This window comes from Liolophura sinensis, chromosome 5 (genome assembly GCF_032854445.1).
Source record: "Liolophura sinensis isolate JHLJ2023 chromosome 5, CUHK_Ljap_v2, whole genome shotgun sequence".
NCBI lineage: Eukaryota > Metazoa > Mollusca > Polyplacophora > Chitonida > Chitonidae > Liolophura > Liolophura sinensis.
Genome location: NC_088299.1, coordinates 2,861,837 through 2,885,536, shown reverse-complemented (window position 1 = coordinate 2,885,536; position 23,700 = coordinate 2,861,837). Strand labels below are relative to the sequence as shown.

Below are 23,700 nucleotides of genomic sequence, written 5' to 3'. Positions count from 1 at the left end.
ATGTTTGTTTGGTTCATTACAGGAAAATTAATTGCGGGATAATTTAAAATATTAGCCGTCACTCCTTTTCTGGAAAGGTGAGTGAGTGCGTGAGCGCTTGGGGTTTAACGTCGTATTCAACAATTTTTTAGGCATATGACTACGAAGGAATCCTTAGAGTGCATGTAATGTGCCTCCTTGTTGCAGGACGGATTTCCACCGCTCTTTTATCTAGTGCTGCTTCATTGAGACGACTTACCGAAGGCAAGTAAGCCGCCCCGCCCCAGCCATTATACTGACACGGGTCAACCAATCGTTGCACTATTCCCTTAATGCTGAACGCCAAGCGAGGAAGTTACCACCTCCTCCTTTAATGTCTTAGGTGTGACCCTGTCCAGGACTGACCCTGGATCTACCACCTTCCAGGGCGGTCTGGCGAGGTGGAGATTAGAATACGCTAGGAGCACAATCGCTGCAAATAAGCAGTTGACGTACTAAAAAGACACACAAATGTACTCCCACCATTTTGCGATAGGTTGTTAATGATGGTTTACGCTAATTGCAATTAAGAGCTTAAAACAAGTTAAGTAGTAATGAACCAGAAAAACACTGCAAAGACAAAACCACAAAAAATGGGTTTTTAGGTATACAGGACTTCTGATGAAAGTGAGAGATGAGTTGGTCCGGAATCATGTTTTGACAGCGATGAATTCTACCTCGGCAGCCCTCTAAACTCGATCGGTCTACCCAACCTCACCGGTTGAAAATAGCACGCCTAGGTTCCCACGATTCTCTGAGATCGGTTAAAAATAGTTCGCTCTCTTTGCTGATGGCAGAGGTCTTCGGCAACTATGATGCGAATGTACCAAAGCAAACTGCAAATATATCCGTGCGCGCGCCAAACGTTACACAGGGCCCATTGAGTACTGGCGCCCCTCTTCCCCATCGCCGCCCCACCCCCTCCTTCAACCTGGCAGTAACGTTGGGGGTTTAAGAACATGTATACTGGTAGCTTGTCACCTAAATCGCTGTGTTGGCCCAGTCCTTTCTCCTCCCCTCTCCCTTAATCGATCGACGTGTTTTCGTCACCATTTACCATGTAGTCGATTTACTCGGCGTGGCATGATAAGAAACAGTCACCAACCAAATCTCTCTGTATGGGGTTGGATCAAAATCATCTCCACATCGTCTAAGTAGCATCTCCAGTCTCAGAAACACCACCAAGATGAATGACAGCTCTCCTGGCTGATTTAATTTCCGTCGATTTAACTGACACACTTAAATTTAACATTATAGGTGGCTTCATATTATTGGGCTGGGGCCGAGGTACTTCGCAAGGTTATCCGCAAGACATATTATGTTTACGTCCGGTTCCTCAAGCCAGCTGGCCCGTGGACATACCGCGACCACGGCTGTAACGAATACATATTGGTCTACACTAATTAACCTAGAGGTCGACCAACCCTTCCATAGTTAGAGCTATTTTTTTTAAACAAACCAATTTCTCCGTACACTAGTAATATTCTTTTGCAATCCAACGCGACTAGAATACCCCTTAAGTTCATTAGCTCGTGTCGGCATCTCCGCTATGCCGTTTTTTCCGTCTCTCATGACATAGCTACCGTTTACTTTCCTGTTCATTGGTATAAATAAACCATCGCGAAAGATTCCCCATACCCACAGCTGCTAGATGTGACATCAGCCACAGGCTGGGGGTATACAATACGTACCATGGGCGTCGAAAACACGAAAAACACTTATCCATAAGGGTCTATATATCACGCACAACATAAGGCCATTTTCCCATCATGCACGATCCCAGTGCAGTTTTTAGCGTATCTTAAACCCTATTTTCATTCGTCTAGCCGCAAGCAGCAAGGTGTTTTGACAAAACATACATCTTGTGAACGAGGCTCAAAGAGTAGAACTCTTACTCTTACAGGTATACGACCGCCTCTTTTCGAACTGTTCTGTAAGTTACAGTAACATTTTGCCATATTACATCTTATCATATTACACTTATCACAGTACATTTATAACGTTACATCTTATACCATTTGCATCGTTTTAATGTTACTGTAAGTTGAATGTGATGACAACAAAGCATTTTGGGTATTTCTAGACGGGTGACGTGTAATAAATAGCAATTGACATCACTGCATTTTTTTTACCTAATTCTGCTTTAATAAGCCATGGCGTGAGGCGGCGTGTAATTTGCTACTATTTAGGCATTTACTTGAACAGTTAGAATAAAACCTTAACTGAGGTAAACTGACAAGAAGCCGGTTTCACCGGTTGCCTGTGACCTTTTTCCAGTTGTGGCACTGTCGTAGCTTGTCTGATTATGCTCTCTGTACTGTAAGAGTGAACAGTAATTGTACCATCGCGTTATGAAGCTCTCTGTTTTTTTTTTACAAGAGTTGACTACATTATATGTTAATGTTTATTGGCATTTTCAGGAGGCTAGACTCGTCATAGACTCGTCGTTCTCAAAACGACGTTTAAAACAAACTACTAAAGAAATAAGAAAGTATATTAAATACGAAAATAGGACGCAGTCATGCAAAAAGAAGCAGTTAACAGTTTTAAATGATGCAGGAAAGACGTATGTTCTAGGTGACTGAGTGAAATCACTGTTCAAACCGTGTACCGTGATACAGTGAGTGAGTGAGTGCTTGGGGTTTAACGTCGTACTTAGCAATCTTTCAGTCATAAGACGAATGGGCCTCCTTGTTGCAGGACGGATTTCCACCGCTCTTTTATTTAGTGCTGCTTCACTGAGACGCCGAAGGCAATAAAGCCCGAGCCATTATACTGAAACGGGTCAACCAGTCGATGCACTATCCCTTCATACTGAACGCCAAGTGAGGAAGTTACGTTCTACCAACTGTGCTATCGAGGTACCGTGAAAGAATATAAGCTGTTAACAATAAAAAAAAGTGTGTTTCAATTGCTCTTTGATTGCAACTGTTTACATGTTCAATGTGGCGATCTAATTCAACACGATGAATATACTATCGTAGCCCCGAGATTTTTTATTATGGGTCTGTTGGTGAGAATCGTCAGATGCCCATTATAAAGGCACCAAAAATTGTAAAGAAATTGCCGGACGTAGTTTCACGCAAGCATGCCGTGTCACGAAAGGTTATCGAATGCGCTTCTCTTGCCGTTTTGTCACATACCAATTGATACCTTGATTGCCTATGATAGCGTATGTAGCGAAAATATTAACACCATGTAAGGTAGCCTACGTTCATATATTTAACAGTTGCTAATAAAAGTTAAGCCTTCCTTACGGCAATCAAGTGCTTTGTTAGTCACCAAAATGGTGAAAATAAAGAAACTGGAAGTTATCAGACGGCGTGGGGGGTATGCCATTTGACCTTGACCCCAGTGCTGCAGATAAGGGGCGTGCAGGCGTAAATGCGCTTAAAAGTTAGATGATACACTTCTAAATTTAAAACAGAACGTACGCATGATGATTTGTGTGTACGCCTAAATTTTAAAGCAAACAGTCCTGTCGAAATCAAAAGTAGATCTCCATAGTAGTTCACGTGCGTGACGCTCTCCACGACGAGTTAGTTCTCAAAAACTGAAGGTTACAGCAAAGACCCATGCACCACTACCCGCATTCGTGGAGAATGGGTACTGTGATATTTGTATTTGTGACATTCTCAAGTGTTTGCCATAAAGAATATGTAGCAAGGGCTAAAAAAGGGTCAATTGGGTTACTGTACAGCAAGTTCTTCTACTGCTCTACATTAAGTCATCGTAATATCGCTACCAATGTATTTTTTAAATCCTACACCGATTGTCAGTTATTTGTGCTATGTTAAAGTGTCTTCGAGGGTCCAGTATCAAACGTGTACATGTATCGGTGATCTCTGAGTAGAGAAGTGAATGCAATGAAATACAACGATCACAAGAAGAGCTAGTGTTCAGGAACACTTTAGATTTATACTATATACTGCCAATAAATAAAGCACAAATAATAAATTTTTGTCTTCTAAAGTAGGCCTACATTTGGATTTAGCGTAACAAGGGTATCATGTTTTAATCCCAGCTGTTCGTGTATACAGAAATGTTTCGACAGGTAAAAAATAATTACCAGTCGCACTAGGAAAGTTACCATAAACTGCAACCCCTGCTATCAAAACAATATGAAAAGGTAAAGTTGTCAGTGAGTGAGTTATTGGAATAAACCCAGTAGGTGTAATAAATAAATGTATGCCCATGAGCGTCATTCAGATTCATTCCTCTTGAGGAAGAGCTGAAAAAAATTAATTTATTCTAGAATGTTATGACAAGTTGTAATTCTTGGCAATGGATATGTATATATAGATACTTGTAGTCCTATATATAACTACAAGAATCTCTTAGCGGTAGGTCTATGGAGGCCTATACATGTATGCAAATGTATGTCTTTCGATTTCCCCACCCCCCTTCAGTCATTCTACGTCGCACTTTTCAGGTGTATTGCCTGAAAAATAGGGAAGTGTTGAGTATTTTTAAAAAATGTGTACTGCGGTAGGCTTACCCCAGTACTCCCTCTCTTGGAAAACCAGGGAGTACCGCACTACCTGAAAATTATCTGTAGCACTGCTTGATTCCTTGGGTTACTGCCCAGTAGTTGATCTTCCTAATTGCGTGAATGCCAACAAACTTATTATACAAAGTTTTTCATGGTCCGTTGAAGAAGTTATCTGTTAAATTGTGGAATGAGCGGTTAATTACGTTTGCTATATGTGATAAACATTTGGATATAATCCTGAAAAGATCGAGAGAAAAAAAGTTGACAGATTGTAAATGTATTTTATGTGTCCTTGCCGTATTTGTACGTTTGAGATACAACTACATAATGTAAGGACCAAAACATTTCCTACGATATGTTGCCTTTACATGTTGTCTGAATTTGTTGCCATATACGGCAGTGGTAGAAATAATGAAGATTTTTATGCTCACGCTAACCGAACAAATAGAAATGGTACAGACTTAGTTGCAAAAAAAAAATTGTAGATAATGTCTTGAATCTTAAAGTATATCATAATATGACGTTCTGGTGTAATGCATTCACTTTAAAACCATGTCATAATGAGGTGGCATCGGCTCCGCCATTACAGACAGAATAACCGATAGGCCCTTTGTGGGTGGAGAAGACAAATGAATTGTACCAGACAAGAAAAATAAAAATAGAAGAAGAACAATAGACTCATTTCACAGCTCTTGGACGCTAATACTCTCTTTATTTTGAATGAATGTTCTAATCTGTAAGTGGACAGCTGATATAGAGAGCTTCCATCTGTAATGAAAACCACCAAACGTCCAAATATGCAAATCCTTTATGTTACCAATAAAATAAACTCATTAGGTCAAGTTGTGAACCATGCACAATAAGCATTTTATTAAAGTTTAGTTTCAACGGACTTGACAAAATTATAATATTTTTCAGAACTCAAGTGTCTATGTATATGGTTTAGTATTACATATATCGCCTAAAAAATCGATCGAAATTTGTCAGAAAACGGATATTACCCTACCATAAAACACCCACAATTTCGCTCAAAAAGTGCTCTTTTCGAGGCAAATAATTGTCATAAAACAATTGGTGCTGAAACTTGCATGTTTCCAATAGGATATTATTCTACCTTTCACACAATTCTCTAAAGCCTGCAAAACCCTCATACAGAACCAGACAACGTGTGCAATTTAGTTGTGGGCGAAATTTTATGTATATCATAATAATAGCTCAAATGCCTTTATTTCCAAAGATACTAGTATTTGGGATTCAGTGTTCTTCATAGTTTGTCGGTCATTTATTTTATTGGTAAATTAAGAGAAAAAAAAATTCCACATGTAGGATTTTAACTGAGTTTCCTTGGTGACCAGAATGCAGCTTATCTTTTGGCGACACGTGTTTGTTTCCATTTATTCTGTGTCATTGTCGTTGTATAGATTTACCAGATAATAGCGTCGCTTCATGCGATTTTTGTAATGAGGAAACCGCGGTTCACTTGTTTTTATGGTGTTTTGTAGCGGGACAATGATGTAGACACGGTTGTGGAGCGATCAGGCGTGAGTGTAGGGGAATTATCGACTGGTTGGGGGTGTATGTATAGGGCTCTAAGTCACTCCGAAAGCAGAGCCGTTTATCGCCATGTCCCCACCACATCCGGGGCGTTATGGCAAGGAGTGAGGAACATCCTGGAAAATACAATTTTGGAGTTTCTATGCTGAGAAGAATAAAAATAATTTAATTAGGGCTCCATTTGCGTTCGCTCCAACCACTGCTCTCTGATTACGTTATCCTGGCTGCTGCCACGATTAATTAAATAAAGGAGAATTCGCTTGATTTCGTTCTCTACAAATATTAATGTCCAACCAGTTCCACCCTTCCCTCCCCACTCCCGACTCCCCTTTCTACCAAACCGTCTGAAATATTGAGCTGAATGCGGATGTCTGGGTAGACAGATAATATACTCCGTTAGGGGATGAGATGGGCTGAAGGAAGTACCTTCATCATTACCGTAGAATTAATGTTAAGCGCTACTACATGAATACGGTTTGCATAGGAATTCAGCATACCTACATAAACGCTTTCAGGGTATTGGAGGTTTAAGCGTGTACAAATAAACTAGTTCTGAAAAGAATTCTGAATAGCAGTTTACTTTTCAGAAGTGTCCTTTTTCAGAGTGGGAAAAGCTCATCTACCTCAATGAGTCTGTTCATCGGCACTTCCACCAATCAAGAGGTCAATCAGATCCATTAAATTCATTTTGTATATACATCAATCAGCGAGACAATGATACATATGGAACTAATCGATATACCAATTTATGTCGAATGGTTTGCCTGGACAAAAGGCGTGCAATCAAGTTGATTAACACAGCCATTATCTCCAAGCAGATAAATAAAGACATGAAACCTAACTGACTCGCACGCTCCTTGATAGTAATTAAACACGGCTCCACGTATAAGTAATGGACTAGAATTATCCTGGAAGGATCGCCCCCTACAGCAATTTACTGAAATTCTGTCTTTTTTCTCCCTTTTTTTCTCTCCCTTTTCCTCCGGCAAACGTAAAGAGCTGTTAAGATTCCTACTGGAGCCTGACTTGATCTGGCTTAATATCGTAACGAAGAATTACTTGGCGCCCCAAGTCTGTCTATGAAATGCTATGTATGGTTTTCCTTCAACTGATTACCTCTGACAACAGCCCGTTAGTCCCCTCCTGTAGCGGGGATATTGCCAAAGTCAGTCGGCTGCAGGGTACCGGGGTGTTTGCTCAGTATGGAGTCAGAATGGAGAGAGAACGAAGTTGTATTGAACCATGTCTGTAGTATATACCACGTTTTATAGACGCCTTGTAAGGAACAGCTCATTGGAACCGCCAAGAGTTGCCAGTGAGTTGGCCACCAGCACAAGCCTCTCGGGGTTAGCGCTGCACCGAGTCTGTGCAGAGAACGTCACGTCAGTGTAATTCATTTGTATGAGTCACAGAGGAACTGATCAATTCACAATGTGTTTTCTTTTTTTTGTTACAGTTTTGCCATTGCTGCTTTTTGTTAGCCTGGGTCATTTTCCCCGACCAGCAAGTTCAGGTAAGATAAATGCGTTTGCTCCGCTTCCCTCCTCAAAAGAGTGAAAAAGGCAAAACAAAATTAAAAATTGTTTGATTTAAAATAAAATCTGCTCGATCAGAAACACGTTTTAGCTGCTGCTGCTCATCATGGTTTGTTTAGTTTAACACATAAGTGGAAAATGGTTTTTAAAAAATGGCGCAGACAAATCTGCTACGAAAAGAAGAGTAAGCTTGGTGGGAACATTTTCAAATATTATCAAGTGTAATCAACTCTTTTATCTCGTCAGATGGTAGGCGTTTGTCACCGAATCACTTCCTTTAGTAGACCTTTAATGTACAAGTAGGAAATCTACGATACGTGTCATTTTACTGTTTCGATTTTTTGTTGAACGAGAAGAAAACATAAAAATGATGCCAAAATCAGATGAAAAAGCGTCAAAACTTATTTGTAAAAGTGATCTTTAATAATTTTTTCGGTTTTTTTATTCAAGAGAAAAGGGTATTTGAAAATATTTTTGTATGGTGGGTATTTGGGACCAACGTTTGGTATTTATCGTTGTTGCATAATAATGTTCTAAATAAGGATGTGATGCTTGTCTAATAAATTTATTTGAATGTAAATTTGTTGTTTATATCGAAAAATATGCATTTACCCTAAATTATGATAATATTTATGAACATGTTAAAAGTATAAATATGATCCAAATTGATAAAAAAAAACATTTGTTAGCTGAAAAGAACAAATTCTGGTACAAAAATATTTATTAAACCTGTGTTACATCCTCATTTCTGACATTATTAAACTATAAATACCAAAAGTTGATTCCAAATACCCACCATACAAAAATTTATTTTCATGTGTCTTTTTCTCCATAAGGAAAAATCGGAAAAAATATTGAAGACCACATTTAGAAATAAATGTTCGCACTCTTTCATGTGAACTTTATGTCATTTTTGTGTTTTCTCCACCTTTAAGTCTTCATTCATTTATCATTTCATTAGCTAGTTATTGCATGTTAAGTTATATCTACATCTTTTCTGTGCCACAAATTCGGAAACTCGGGAATTACATAAAACTGACGACCATTTATGGAATAAGCTCTGTACCAAAACTGTCTTTGTCAGATTAAAAGTTTTATCCACGATAAATGTTCTCAATGACCTCGTAGTATGACGGGATTGAAGTGGGGTGAATCTGCAGTGCATTCTGGGAAGAAGTGTGGATGAGAAGCAAACTGTATGCAAATGTAAAATGTGTCAGATGTTAAATTTTCGACAAACGAAGAAGTCAATTGCAGCATTCGAAATTCACACGTAAATACACTGATTCTTCAACCTTTTCGCATATAAAATAGAAACGTTCAGTGCAAATTATGCACCTTTACAATTTGATTTTGGAGACAAAACTACATTAGTTGGCTTGGCCCATTTCAGGGCTTCAAAGAAGTATAATTTTAGCAATCTGAATAATGCCCTCATAATATGCATAAATAAACATGGTGTAAACATGCCAAAAAGGTTGAAGAATTACAGCAGTGGAAGGCAATATTTTACTTGTAAGTTTCACCCCCTGTTAAGAATAATACGACAAGGAAAACATGTATTAAAATGAATATTAAAATCTTTGCATGGAAAGAATCAATATGACGTCAAGAGCAGTCTGCGCTCCCAAAATGGCAGCAGATTATAAATGAAACACGAGTTGAATTCTGAGAGAGAAACATTTGTGTGCGTAATACTCTCATGCTGTAAAACCACACCTTTGTTTACTTGAAATCCCACAATACAGAGGGCATACCAAAAGTTAACTTATTACGCAATACCTCTATTTTGAGTTCTATATGACGAGCTAACTGCTACAAGCTGTAGGCCTCTATGTTGCCATTGCTTTGTTGTAAGATTCAAAGTAAGGCCTGTTTCACAACACCACTTTGGGCCAAAGTCCAAAACATCTATCTTCGTTACAAAAGAGAGTATGTGAAGTTGGATGCTAAAACTTGGCTGAAATGGTAACACGTCAGCGCAAAATCAGCGGTCAGAATTTTGTCGACTGATGCATTTATTTAAGAGTTAATTTTGGAGATCGAAATCGTTTTGTCAAACGGGATGCAGATTCTACAGCGTGTAGTTCAAGACTAAAAGTTTTATATTTGCTCTTTACCATTTTGAACTTTTTGTGTTATGAACAGTGGAGTTCTACTCCGAGGCTTAGGCTCTGCGCCATGTAACATCGAAGGTTTGGCTCGGTTCTATAACCTTAAAGGCAAAGAACACATTAGCGTGAAGTACATGTACATATTAGATGATTCATCCTCAATGCATTCAAGAATTGGACCTTGAAACGAACTATTTCAAGTCAAAAATATTGCTGTGACGTCACTGAAAGCTCTGGATCTCAACATACCACTGTACAGTCCTATGTTGTAAATGTATTTTAGTCGGTTAGAAAAATTCTAGAAAAAATAAATCAAACTGTTTTCCTGGACAGTGTTTTATGGTCTTTCATCTGATAAATACTATATTTCAGTGTTTTCTTTGCCTTTAACGTTTCAACTTTCGAGAAAATGTTTTCGAATAATCTTTTCCATATATGTAAAGTGTACGCTGTCCTCGTTTACAAACGCCAAGGCTATTTCTACCTACTTTGAAAATTAAAAATGTCACAACAACGTTTAGTTTTTGGCACTTAAAGTTAATATTTCGAATCATTTGACACTGAGGAAGTGGTGCAAATTTTAATTTCTACGACCCGAAATAAGCTCTGAAATAATATTTCAAATTTGGACAAAATTGATCAGAAATGGTTGTGTGGGATCTGCCACAGGTTTCACGTGGCTAGTCCAATATCACTTCAGTTTCTTTAGCCCAGACTAATTGTCAATTTTCTGTCTGTTCGCTAGACTCCAGACACCTTGTGTGTACCCGTGGTAAGCTGGATCACAAAGAGACCCTGGAGAATGGAGATGAGGGTAACATCACGTCATCCGGCTACCCCCATACCTACTCTGTGCACGTGTATCAGGGGGACAACTGTCAAATCGTCCTAAGCGCCTGTCCCTCTTGTCAAATTAGATTCAGTCTGGCGGTAATTAAATTCCCGGATTGCACCACGGATCCAAGTTCTGTGCCTTTATCCGAAGATAATCCTTGTGTACCAGGGTAAGTCACGTTATCGGGTCATGGTATGTATGTATGTATGCTTGGGTTTACTTGCGTACTAAAGAATTCTTCAGTCATAGGTGTGTGTACATATATTATGTCTTCTTGTGGCAGGGCGAGCTCATGTCCCCAGGGTGTTTCCGCCACTGTAGTATCTTGCCGAAAACACCATCCCGTCCAGTCACATTATATTGACACAGGGCCAACCAGTGCTGTTTCCTTGCTCTAGTCTCTCAGTGCTGAGGGTCAAGCGAGTCTGCAACAGGTACCATTTTGGTATGACCCGACCCAGGTTTGATTCCAAAAGTCGGGAGAATTGGGATCAAACTATGAAGCGGTCATTAGCGGCTCAAGGTAAATCAGGGGCTGATTTCACTTTTTAAAAAAATTTTTGTACTAAAGTCAAAACCTAAAAGCTTGTGGTCAGTGGCGCTCAGGTTTTGATATATTTGGCGTAACATCACACTTGTGCAGTGCCTCCTATTTTAAGTCTTGTGAATTAGAGATAGGGTTTAAATAACATTTCAAGTTGGCTTGTGTTAAACTGTTTTCCTGGAATTTCGGTTAAATCCATGACTTAAATTTAAAACTTAAACCTCATCACAATGCTTATGGTTCTTAGGACTCAAAGTTGAAATTTTGACACATGCGTCTAAAGATAACACTGATGACTTGGCCAAAAGTTAAATTTCTCTGGACGAAAAATAAGCTCTTATAAGTTAACGTATTTCAAATTTTGACTCAAGTCAGAAAAGGCCTTGTGGATTCGAGCTATAATTTAGCGTAAACTAGAGACCGACCCTCCAGTCAAATAAACTTGCCTATAAGGCGTTCGTAGAACATCAGTCAATAAAAATAAGTATAAATTTATGAAGCAACTTAAAGATAAATTACAAGTGTTTGAAAGCAGTATAAGAACAGGGCAAAAATAAATTGTGGCTAATACATTCTCCAGCAGTAAAGAATCAGTGTACAATTTTTAAAATTCCTAGAGCAGAAGATTCTCATGGCACCTGTGTTATAATTTTTGACTTGAGCTTTAAGACGCTTGATAAATACACAGTCCATGAAGTTATGATAGTCATTCGTGCAGTTTAATTAGCCTTGATGGTGATGAACTATTCTGAGTTTCCTGGATTCACAGAGCTTTCTGATCGATGGTAGAACCAGACAAGATTGTGGTGGTTAACCTGTGAATGATTTATGTAATTTGACCGTAGACAGTGATTATCTAGAGAAATGCTGCCTGATGAATGATATGTGATAAATAATGTATGTGCTGTTTGAATAACGCTTAAGGTATTAAGCTACATTTGTTGCCTTTATAAAGCCATTTGTGAATGGAAAACGACGCAGCCATTCTTCAAAATGGCTGTTGTGCTCATACCACATTTGTGAACCGTGTGGCATGATGACAGGAGCTCATAATCTGGCTGCGTACCAATTCCACAGCCCGACCCCACGTCTTCTGGAGAGAATGAACAATTGACCAATCACACCATGGTGCGCGTTCCAACCAGACTCTGTGGTTATTCAAGAGCAATCAGACGGACGGGTGCGAAGACACCGTTGTTCTTTAAGGGCACACGGGGTCCATGTGTTTAACGGAGCCGGTAACTGGGTAGCCCGTAAAGCATCTGAAATTTATGAGGACTTCTAGGCAGAATTTCGCCGTAACCGTAAATCCCTGGATATTTTCGCAGAGTCTTGGCATTGCATCAGTGCACGGTGCACAAACCAGGTCTTGGGTGAAGCCCAATTTCTTCTCTGCCACATCGAATGAATTATTCAAGACCATTTCGTCATATGAAGTCTTAACGGGCTGACGGTTATACCGATATCGACCGGAGTGAAATGATGACGACATAGACATGACGGGAGATACACCAGTATAGACGTAGGGGCAATCGTCACGGCATAGATATGGCGGGAGTTACGCCAATGTAGACTTAATAGCAATCGTGACGGCATAGATGTGGCGGAAATTACGCCAGTACGGACTTAAGGGTGATCGTGTCGGCATAGACATGAGGGAAGTTACGTCCATACAAACGAAAGGGTAATCGTGTCGACATAGACATGACGGAAGTTACGCCAGTATAGCCTTAAGCGAAAGTATTGGCAGAGACAGGGCGGAATTTACGCCCGCACAGACTTCAAGTGAAATCGTAACGGCATAGACATGGCGGAATTACGCCAGCAAAGCCTTAAGGGAAAATATCGGCATATACATAACGGAAATTATGACCGTACAGATTTTAAGCGAAATCGTATCGGCATAGACATGACGAAAATTACGCCAGTACAGACTTAAAGGTAATAGAGACGGCATAGACATGACGGAAATTACGTCAGTGTAACTTAAGGGCAATAATGACGGCATAGGCATGACGGAAATTACGTCAATACAGACTAAAGGGAAATCGTAAAATATAGTACAGACATAAGAGAAATTTTATCGCCATGGACATGTGACGGAAGTAACGCCGGTATAGACATAAGGGAAGATACGTCTCATAGACTGAGGGAGTAGAGGGGGGGGGAGGGGATAGGTGGGGTAGGTTTGGGGTTGGTTGGTCAGTTCGAGAGGATAAGGACATGATGGAAGTTACTCCATTGTAGGCCAGTGGGGAATTCCTGACGACACATCGGACATGAAGGAAGTTTTTTCGGCGTGTTTTGCATACTGTTAGACTAATTGCTGTGTGGAAGATCTGGCTCGACAGTACCATTTCAGGGAAGCTGCATGTACTGATTCAAGTCTACCATACAGATATTTATCTAAGATTGTCATTGTATAACTTGTATTTTTGTTGCCGTAGTATTTGGAAAACGGGTTTTCTTTAATTAGGAATGTATACAAACGCCCTCTTGTGGTGAGTGTGTGCTGTTTCTATACCAATGCTATATTCGGCTCACGCACTGTCTGGTTAGTGTTAGATTGTACCGAGATCGAAAACGGCGGAATCTGGGCTGTCACAAGACGTCCAAAAATACGCTGGAAAGGTCACAAGATGCAGGCGGGCAGGGCTCGATCAGTCCGCTAGGCCTGCGGCCAGTCACTCAGGATAAATCCATATTAACGAGCTGTCATAATGGACTAGGGAAGACTAACGGGTGCGAAATGACCTGTCCGGCACCTGCGGGCTCTGGTGCCGGCTGATTCTTCTAGAACATGTCCTGAGGGGGTATGGAGTAAGGAGGGGAGGGGAGTAGGGTAAGAGATGGGTAAGATTGGCAGTGCGAAGCACGCCATCTTACACTGATGCGTTGATTTGTGTTATGTGATTGTAAAAGACCTCAGGGTGATTCGTTGACAACCCTCATCGATATCAAGATTACAGGGCTGCTAAGATGAAAGAATGTAGAGAATGATGCTTCAGTAGAAAAAAAACATGGACATCTTCTTGTACAAATACGTATTCTCGCCACGGTCTTGATGGCTAGTATATTGCTCAATTGACGTTAAATCACATTCATTCATGCATTCACTCATTCATTCGTTCATTTTGTTCATTTGTGCAGACCTCCCTTAAATGAATGAATGCAGACAGGTGCAGCCATTCTACATGTATGGGGCATGAAGGCCTTTTATGTAGGCCGTCCAAATGGAAAGATCTCAGTGTAGCCATTGCAAATAAATTGGACATGGAGGCCTTTTATGCAGACTGTCCAGATAGAAAGATATCAGTGTAGCGAATAAAAATAAATCAGACATGAAGGCCTTTTATGCAGGCAGTTCAAACAGAAAGATCTCATTGTAGCCATTCTACATATATTTGACATGAAGGCCTTTTATGCAGACAGCCCAAATGGAAAGATCTCAGTGTAGCCATTGTAAATAAATAGGATATGAAGGCCTTTTACGCAAGCAGTTCAAACAGAAAGATCTCGTTGTAGCCATTCTACATACGTGGGACATGAAGGCCTTTTATGCTGACAGCCCAAATGGAAAGATCTCAGTGTAGCCATTGTAAATATATAGGACATGGAGGCCTTTTATGCAGGCTGTCCAGATAGAAATATCTCAGTGTAGCCAATAAAAATAAATCGGACATGAAGGCCTTTTATGCAGGCAGTTCAAACAGAAAGATCTCATTTTAGCCATTCTACATATATTTGACATGAAGGCCTTTTATGTAGGCCGCCCAAATGGAAAGATCTCAGTGTAGCCATTGTAAATAAATTGGACATGGAGGCCTTTTATGCAGGCAGCCCAACTGGAAAGATCTCAGTGTAGCCATTGTAAATAAATTGGACATGGAGGCCTTTTATGCAGACAGCCCAAATGGAAAGATCTCAGTGTAGCCATTGTAAATAAATAGGACATGAAGGCCTTTTATGTAGGCGTCCAAATGGAAAGATCTCAGTGTAGCCATTGTAAATAAATTGAACATGGAGGCCTTTTATGCAGGCAGTTCAGATGGAAAGATCTCAGTGTAGCTATTGTAAATTAATTGGACATGGAGGCCTTTTATACAGACAGCCCAAATGGAAAGATCTCAGTGTAGCCATTGTAAATAAATAGGACATGAAGGCCTTTTATGCAGGCAGCCCAAATGGAAAGATCTCAGTGTAGCCATTGTAAATAAATTGGACATGGAGGCCTTTTATGCAGACAGCCCAAATGGAAAGATCTCAGTGTAGCCATTGTAAATAAATAGGACATGAAGGCCTTTTATGTAGGCGTCCAAATGGAAAGATCTCAGTGTAGCCATTGTAAATAAATTGAACATGGAGGCCTTTTATGTAGGCGTCCAAATGGAAAGATCTCAGTGTAGCCATTGTAAATAAATTGAACATGGAGGCCTTTTATGCAGGCAGTTCAGATGGAAAGATCTCAGTGTAGCTATTGTAAATTAATTGGACATGGAGGCCTTTTATGCAGACAGCCCAAATGGAAAGATCTCAGTGTAGCCATTGTAAATAAATAGGACATGAAGGCCTTTTATGCAGGCAGTTCAGATGGAAAGATCTCAGTGTGGCCATTGTAAATAAATAGGACATAAGGGCCTTTTATGCAGGCAGTTCAGATGGAAAGATCTCAGTGTAGCCATTGTAAATAAATAGGACATGAAGGCCTTTTATGCAGGCAGTTCAGATGGAAAGATCTCAGTGTAGCCATTGTAAATAAATAGGACACGAAGGCCTTTTATGCAGGCAGTTCAGATGGAAAGATCTCAGTGTAGCCATTGTAAATAAATAGGACATGAATATAAGCGTCAAGTCCGACATTCCTATACCATTCGTAGTCCGTAAAGGGCGTTCCAAGTCGATAATCGCAGATCTATTTCCACAACAACGTTTAACACTAACTCCCGAAGACAAAGGTATGTAAGAAATTAAACAAATAAGAAATAAAGCCGGTAACACACAAGAGAGAAGCGGTCATCAGTTTTCAATGATGCCGGGAAGACAATGAATATTCCAGGCATGAATTCCATATCAAAGTTCAAATTCGTAGTCCGTGAATGAGTTCCATGTCAAATAACAGCTAAACAAGTATCTCAGTCGCGCTTTAATTGCAACTGTTCATAAAGGCATCATGCTGATGTAATTAGCGTGGCTACCTTTAAGGACCCTAGCCCCAGGTTAAGCGGTATTAGATACAGTTTGAAAATGACGAGCGTTACAGACCCCAACCAATCAGATTATGATTCAAAAGTAACGGACGATTAGGCCTTTTATGCAGACAGTTCAGAAAGATCTCAGTGTAGCCATTGTAAATAAATGGGACATGAAGGCCTTTTATGTAGGCCGTCCAAATGGAAAGATCTCAGTGTAGCCATTGTAAATAAATAGGACATGAAGGCCTTTTATGCAGGCCATCCAAATGGAAAGATCTCAGTGTAGTTATTGTAAATAAATTGGACATGGAGCCCTTTTTAAAGTACACAATCCAATATAAAAGATCGCAGACATCGTGAATGGCATTAGAATATCTTTGTGCAGACATCCTAAAGAGAAGTATGGCATAAGGGCCTTTATGCAGACATAAAAGAACTTAGTACAGACCTCTTCAATAAACACAAAGCAGTGACGACATTGCGCTTACTGATGTTGGGTCACGTAAACCCGGCAAAGCAGCGACGACAGCGTGATAACTGATGTCGGGTCACGCAAAACCCGTAAGACAGCGACAACAGTGTGGTAGTTGATATCTGATCACACAAAACCTGTAAAGCGGTGACAACAGCGTGATAACTGATATCGGGTCCCACAAACCCCGTGAAGCGATGACACCAGCGTGATAATTGATATCGGATCCCACAAACCAGCAAAGCGGGACAACAGTGTGATAATTGGTAGCTGGTCCCACCTAACTTGTAAAGCATCGACAACAGTGTAATAGCTGATATCTGATCAAACAAATCCTGTAGAACAGTGGCGTTAGTGTAATAGTTGAAACCCTGCGTGATAGTTGGTGTCTAATCAGGCTTAAACGGTGAGACAGTATTCAGCTTGTTCTTTAGTTGACCAGATATCAATGGACACGGCCTACACTAGACTTAGACAACTTACATTTTATTCAGACATTATGCTTATGGGCGCAAAAAGCGCTAGGAAGTTAATTCTTCGGAAATCATGAGCTTGGAAAATATCTGGCAACGAGATCATGTGATTGACACTGAAACGATTCAATTTCATTTCTTATACTGTGAAGGATTTATATTTCAGTTTCACATACACGAAGATAAAACACACCCCGGTCACTCTGTGTTTATAAAGACACTGTGTCAGTATGGTGAGGTAGTTTACGATGTTTCTTCCATCCATAGCCCCGGGTAAGTGCCTTGATGTGATCTTGATTACTTTGAAACAATTAAAGATTCCACCTCTGGAGCACAAGTGGGATTCCTTGGCCTAGTGGTTAGCGTGCTTGCGCAGCACGATGATCCAAGAGCCTGTGACAGTGTGATAGTTGATATCTGGTCACACAACATTCGTATAGTAGTAACGACAGTTTGATAACTCATATCTGGTCACACAAAACCCTAAAAACAGTGGATAACGACAGTGTGATAACTGATACCTAGACACACAAAACTCGCATAGCAGCAACGACATTGTGATAACTGATGTCTAGACACACAAAACCCGTAAAGCAGTAACGACAGTGTGATAACTCATATCTGGTCACACAAAACCCTAAAAACAGTGGATAAGGACAGTGTGATAATTGACATCAGATCACACAACACCCGTAAAGCAGTGACGACAGTGTGATAGTCGGTGTCTGATCTCGCGTAAACGGTTACGCAACATTTACCTTGTTGTTTAGTTATATGTTAAAAGATATAATTTGACGTGGCTTGCAGTTAACTTAGATGACTTCTGTTTAATTCAGACATTATGTTCATGTGTGCAAAGAGACATCCTAAGAGTCGTCTAATCTAATCCTTCGGAAATCATGAGTTTGGACAAAAACAAACGGCCATATAGGTAATGTTTAAATACATTGATAAATACAAAGATAAAACATATCTTGGTGGCTCTGTGTTGTAAAGACACAATATCAATATCATAAGGTTGTTTACGATGTTTAGTCTGCCCAAAGCTAGCGCGCTGATTTCTGTATTAAATTGCAAAACTATTCGTGTCCAGATATGACAGGTGACTGCAATGACTTCTTTCATCAAAGAAAAAAATGAAAAGAATCCACCCAATCAGTTCAACAAGTTTTGATAGGATGGCAATTACGCTGCTATATCTTTGAAACAGTAATACCTTTCAGCTCTGGAGCGGAATGGGACGTCCGTGGTTCAGTAGTTAGCGAGCTAGCGCAGCATGATGTCCCAACATCCTCTTACCAATACACTCGCTGTGAGTTCAAGTCCATTTCATGCTGATTTCGCCCATGGTCGTACGTGGAAAGGCCTGATCAGCAATCTGGTCAGGTGTGAGATGTGAAGTCGGCTATCTTTACCCTTTAGTTAGATTGAAGTCCGTGCAGCATAGGCTAAATTCTGTGGCCCATTTCACAAAGCCATCACTGTAAGTTAAATTTTGGTATATGATTTTAGAGCTTATTTTTAGATCCCAGAGACCAAAAGTTTGACCATCTCATATAGATGTTATTTTAAAATTAACGTGCCAAAATTTCCATACCATACCAAAAACTAAAAATTCGGTTTTAAATTTTGACTTCTGTCACAAATGGCTGTGGGAAGTCGCCCTTGGGCTCATATTTATCAAACGTCAAAATTCAAACTACGGTTAAAATATTCAGGTTCTAGGAAGTTTAAAATTTGTAACTGACTCTTTATTGCAAATAAATGTACCAACCACCAACTAAGTTCTTTCCTGTTCTGAATTTAGCTTTTAAAGCGCTTGCAATTAATAACTTAAATCTTAAATTGGTTGGTAAATACGAGATCTGGGAACGGTTTCATGAAGCGCACTAAGTTAAGTAAGCCCTTAACTACCATGGCAACGTTTGTTGTAGAGATATAAAGTGCACTTAGCTAAGGGATACTTAGCACTAAGTACGCCTCATGGAACCGACTTCTAGTCTGCTTGGTATCAGCATGATGTGACTGGATAGAACGTCCTGTCTGGTGTCTTCGTCACGGCTATCATGTCATATACAGCCCTGAATTTGCCAGCTATAATCTGACACTGTCACAACACGATCGCAATAATGTTTAAATCGACGTAAACAGATAATAAACTACGCACATGTATATTATTATATAATTATCTTGAATTTGTTTAAAGAGCGTGATCTTGATGAAAAATTAATCCGAGGGCTGACGATATGTTTGGTACAATTTGGTTTGCTCAAGGGTGGTCCCATTTAAAAAGCTGATGTAGTTGCCGAAGAAGTTTGTCCAGGCGTTTGAGACTAAAACTACCTGTCAAATACATCTCAGCGAACTTCAGCTTGCAGTAAAACATGTTCCTTGACTTTTGATCTGCCAACTTGTCGCAAGCACAACGTGGACCTTGGCGGAATAAAAATTTGCCAAACCTAACGTCAGAGAAATCTCGGATTAATATAATATACAAGCGTAGTATTTGCAGACTTTGTCTCATAGCGAAGATTTTGAACCAATCAACACAAGATGGACCGGAATATAATGCACCAGTCAGAAGCTCGTTTGTGTAAATATCATACCGTTTTCAGGTGTGATTACCTGCTTCTAGAAGATGCTAATCCGCCTTACAGTGATCATAGTCGGAGATACTTTCTGTCACGTGACCAGAGTCGCACTTTTACCTCTCTCTCACGGGAAGTTAAACTCACCCATTGTATGTCCGGCAAGACGTCCTCTAACGGCAAATCGTTCAGGCTGCTTTATCGGGTAGTAGGTAAGTCATTTGGAACTTTTGTGTTTTCAAATTTTATCGGGACAACACAGCATTTTGAGTAATTCCAGGCCAGTGACGTCTAATATATTGCAATTCATATCCCTGTGTGTTTTTTACTTAGCTCTGCTTAAGCCATTTTGCTATTCTGTAAAACGCGTTCGAGGTCACGTGACCACCCTTTCGTGTCAAAAACAAAATGGCCGCCCAATGTTAAAGCATTGGGGAAAAGGTCACTTTTTGCCACTTCGCTAGCGACCAGTAAGGCCTAGTTGTACAAAATAACGTCACGAAAGCTCTGCAGATTTACTCAGACTATCTGGAAAGCTGAAAATTATATAAATTCAACGGATACAAGATCGTTGACAGCGATTCAGAAATAGGCATTTTCCTATGTAGTAACGATGGGAGGACCGTTTTCTTCACCCACGCCGTTTGTTACTAAGGGGATCACGTGGTCTCGAGATTCCGATCCGTCTTATACAAAAGGGCGTGTAAATTGCTGCTATATATGCAGTTACAGGAGCAGTTGGAATAAACTAGAATTGACAAAAGGCCGTATTTCACCACTTGCCAGCTGTCACGCTGTCATCGCTGCTCTAGTTTTACTCTCTATGCTGTACGTCTTTAATTATATTTTACTTATAAAATACCACATTAGATGTATGCTATCTCTACACACACACTTATACAACACCTTAGTGATTTGATGGATTCATTGATCGTAGTATTACAATAGATTCACGTAAACCACCGGCCTTCGCTAAGAAACTGATGAACTTTCCTACTCGTGACAAGAATTTTGTAACATCGTTGACGTCTAACAACATTGTCATGGTTCGCATAAAGCCAGTCGTAATATGCTTTTAATTAATTTCAAGAATATATCAAAAAAGGATGTTAGATATTTGTACCACCAACTCAAGAATGTTTCACATGCTGGCTTCCTCTCCGGCCGTACGTGTGAAGGTCTTCCAGCAACCTGCGGATGGTCGTGGGTTTCCCCCGGTTTCCTCCCACCATAATGCTGGCCACCGTCGTATAAGTGAAATATTCTTGAGTACGGCGTAAAACACCGATCAAATAAATCAAATCAAGAATGTTTCATTCTGATGGCATTCAGGTGAAAGAAACCTGGGTGTCCCTAGTAAATCTGAGATTGCAGTCTCATGGCCAAGGGCCTATCTTCTGCCAAGAGAAGAACGTTTCAGCTAAGTGAGCTAACCAATGCCCTCAATAGTTATAAATATTAATTAAACAGGCTAAGCAATAATATCTGTTTCTTTTTCCAAAAGAGGCGCCATTGTGGCCCCGTGGTTAGCGTGCTATCGCAGCATAATACCAACTGATCATCTCAACATTGCGATCGCTGTTAGTTCAAGTCCAGTTCATGATGATTTTGTGCGGAGACAATAGTGGGAAGGTCTGCCAGCAACATGCTAATGGTCATGGTTTCTCTCCGGGATCTGCACGGTTTCCTCCCACCATAATGCTGGCCGCCGTCGTATTAAGTGAAATATTTATGAGTACGGCTTAAAACACCAATCACATAAATAAATAAATATTATTCCGACAGAGAAATGGAAGATTTATCGCGGATCCCCAGAGTCCAAGTCTTACCCTGGTGGAGTGCTAACGTCACCTAACTTCCCTCACGGGTACGCTCTTACTGGAGATGTCTACACCTACTACTTGGAAAACACGAAGAAAAGCGGTGGAATTAGGCTTGTGTTTGACGACTGGGAAGTGGCACCACAAAGTAAAGTCATGGTAAGTCTTTTGATGAGAGCAACAGCTACGTTTTACTCTGAAAAGTATAATCTGTTAAATTTAACAGAAAGCCTGTGTATTCTGTTATTGTGGTACATTATTCCGTTAATTATAGCACACATATTTGCATTAACTCATTATAAGGATTGTATTTGACTGATGTGCTATTCTGATGAATATGACACAGTATGATGCTATAAATATAGCTGCTAAAGCAGCTATGCCGGGGTTAAGCCGGTATTATCGGCCTATGTTGTGTCACCTCTGATTACTTGAATGGTGCCCATGCGCTGATATGTATCCAACTTAATCAGAAAACGCACATTTTGCGTACCCACCAGTGCATTGTATGTACACTATCTAACATGTATATATAGATGTGCCAAATGTAGTAAATCAGCCTTTGGACAGTATTTGTTGGTGTTCATCTCGTTTGTTTTTCAACAGAGTTCAACGATTTTCAGCACACATATAGTACGTATATTGCTCTTATCACAGAGCGATTTACAGTTGTAACAGTTTTCTGTCACGTGTCACTGCGTTTTTTCCGCAGATTTATCTTAATTTCCGACAACAGTATACTTCACAAGACAAAAATAAGACCGGATTCGTAACCAGGGCGTCAAACTACGTCCGATAAAATGTTTAGAATCTTCAGATTAAATTTGTCGTTTTCACATGACATCATCACCGCTGTATAAGTCAAACCTTGATTTGCATACATATTGTGTTTTCTTTCCAAATATGGTCCAGGGAAGGCTTGTTATATGTGTTAGATTTCCTGTCGATCCAGACCAGTTTAAAGTTCATCTTAATCGCATCAGTCATTCTGGAGAATATTTTTGGGGGTTGGGCATGAAATCCATTATGGCTGCAAGAAGTTTCCAAAGCTAAAAAACACAACTTCAGATCCTTTCCTAAAACCTACTGAAGTTTGAGGATTGTGCCATTTGTCGTTTTCCCACAAAATGTATGACAGTATGACACTATGACACAAAAGGTACGAGTTCAAACCTGACCCTTGACAGGATTCATTTTGTAGGTTCCTTCGCTGTTACCTCTTATGACGCCTTGGTTAAAGCGGTCCTTTGCGCAGTAAATAAGGTGTGCGTATCTGACCGTTATACAGTTTAGTTTGACAATAACTTTTCAATGGTTTATGGTTTACTCCGGTAAGTGCTCGATTATTATAAACAAATAAATAAAAAAGGCGATGAAAAACTTTGAGTTGATCTATTGTTCCTTGACAAATAGCATTCTTTGGCTTCTAACATAAAACAGGGATGATTGAAGATGACCAACTGTGACGCTGGAAAGGAGCATTAGATTGCATACCGTGGACCTGAATTCCTCTAAGTAGGAGACGTTGGCTATCGTTTCGAAATATTTCCTAAACTCTTCAGAGCTTGAATGGGAGACGGCCGTGGTCGAGTGATTGTACAAAGCGGTGGTACTCAGCTTTCAATCCCTGTATTGTAACCCAACGTATTTCTGCCATAAGTGCATAGCTCGAGGCTGTATAATCATCGTGCTGGATTGGATCGTCAGATTCGATATATGAACAGTTGCCATCAAAACGCAACTGAGATACACATTTTACTATCGACCACTTATATACTAACATGGCACACGATTTGAATACTGGTTTCACTCATTCGCCTAAAACATACCTTGCGCTTTTACAACATCAATGGAATCTGTTGACTGCTTCTCTTTGCATGATCCCGACCTAATTTCGTACTTTAGTTGACGTCCGGTATACAAATGACTATTTCGTTTCTCCGCCATAGTGTCTGTTTCTGTCACTATTTAAGCACGTTTCGGTCACATAGATAATGTTTTTATTTTACTGCATACATAATATTGCATTCATTCATCGTATAGATTGGCGTATGTTAAAAGGT

General features: G+C 40.0%; 1 protein-coding gene across 1 annotated transcript in view; it reads left to right on the top strand.

Annotated features, from left to right (window-relative positions):
- The window catches only part of LOC135465951 (neuropilin and tolloid-like protein 1), a 47,971-nt gene that overhangs the window by 8,082 nt on the left and 16,189 nt on the right, over positions 1–23,700 (top strand). The window contains 4 exon segments of the mRNA XM_064743334.1: positions 7,521–7,577; positions 10,459–10,717; positions 19,845–20,029; positions 21,603–21,796. Coding sequence (XP_064599404.1) covers positions 7,521–7,577; positions 10,459–10,717; positions 19,845–20,029; positions 21,603–21,796 — 695 coding nt within the window.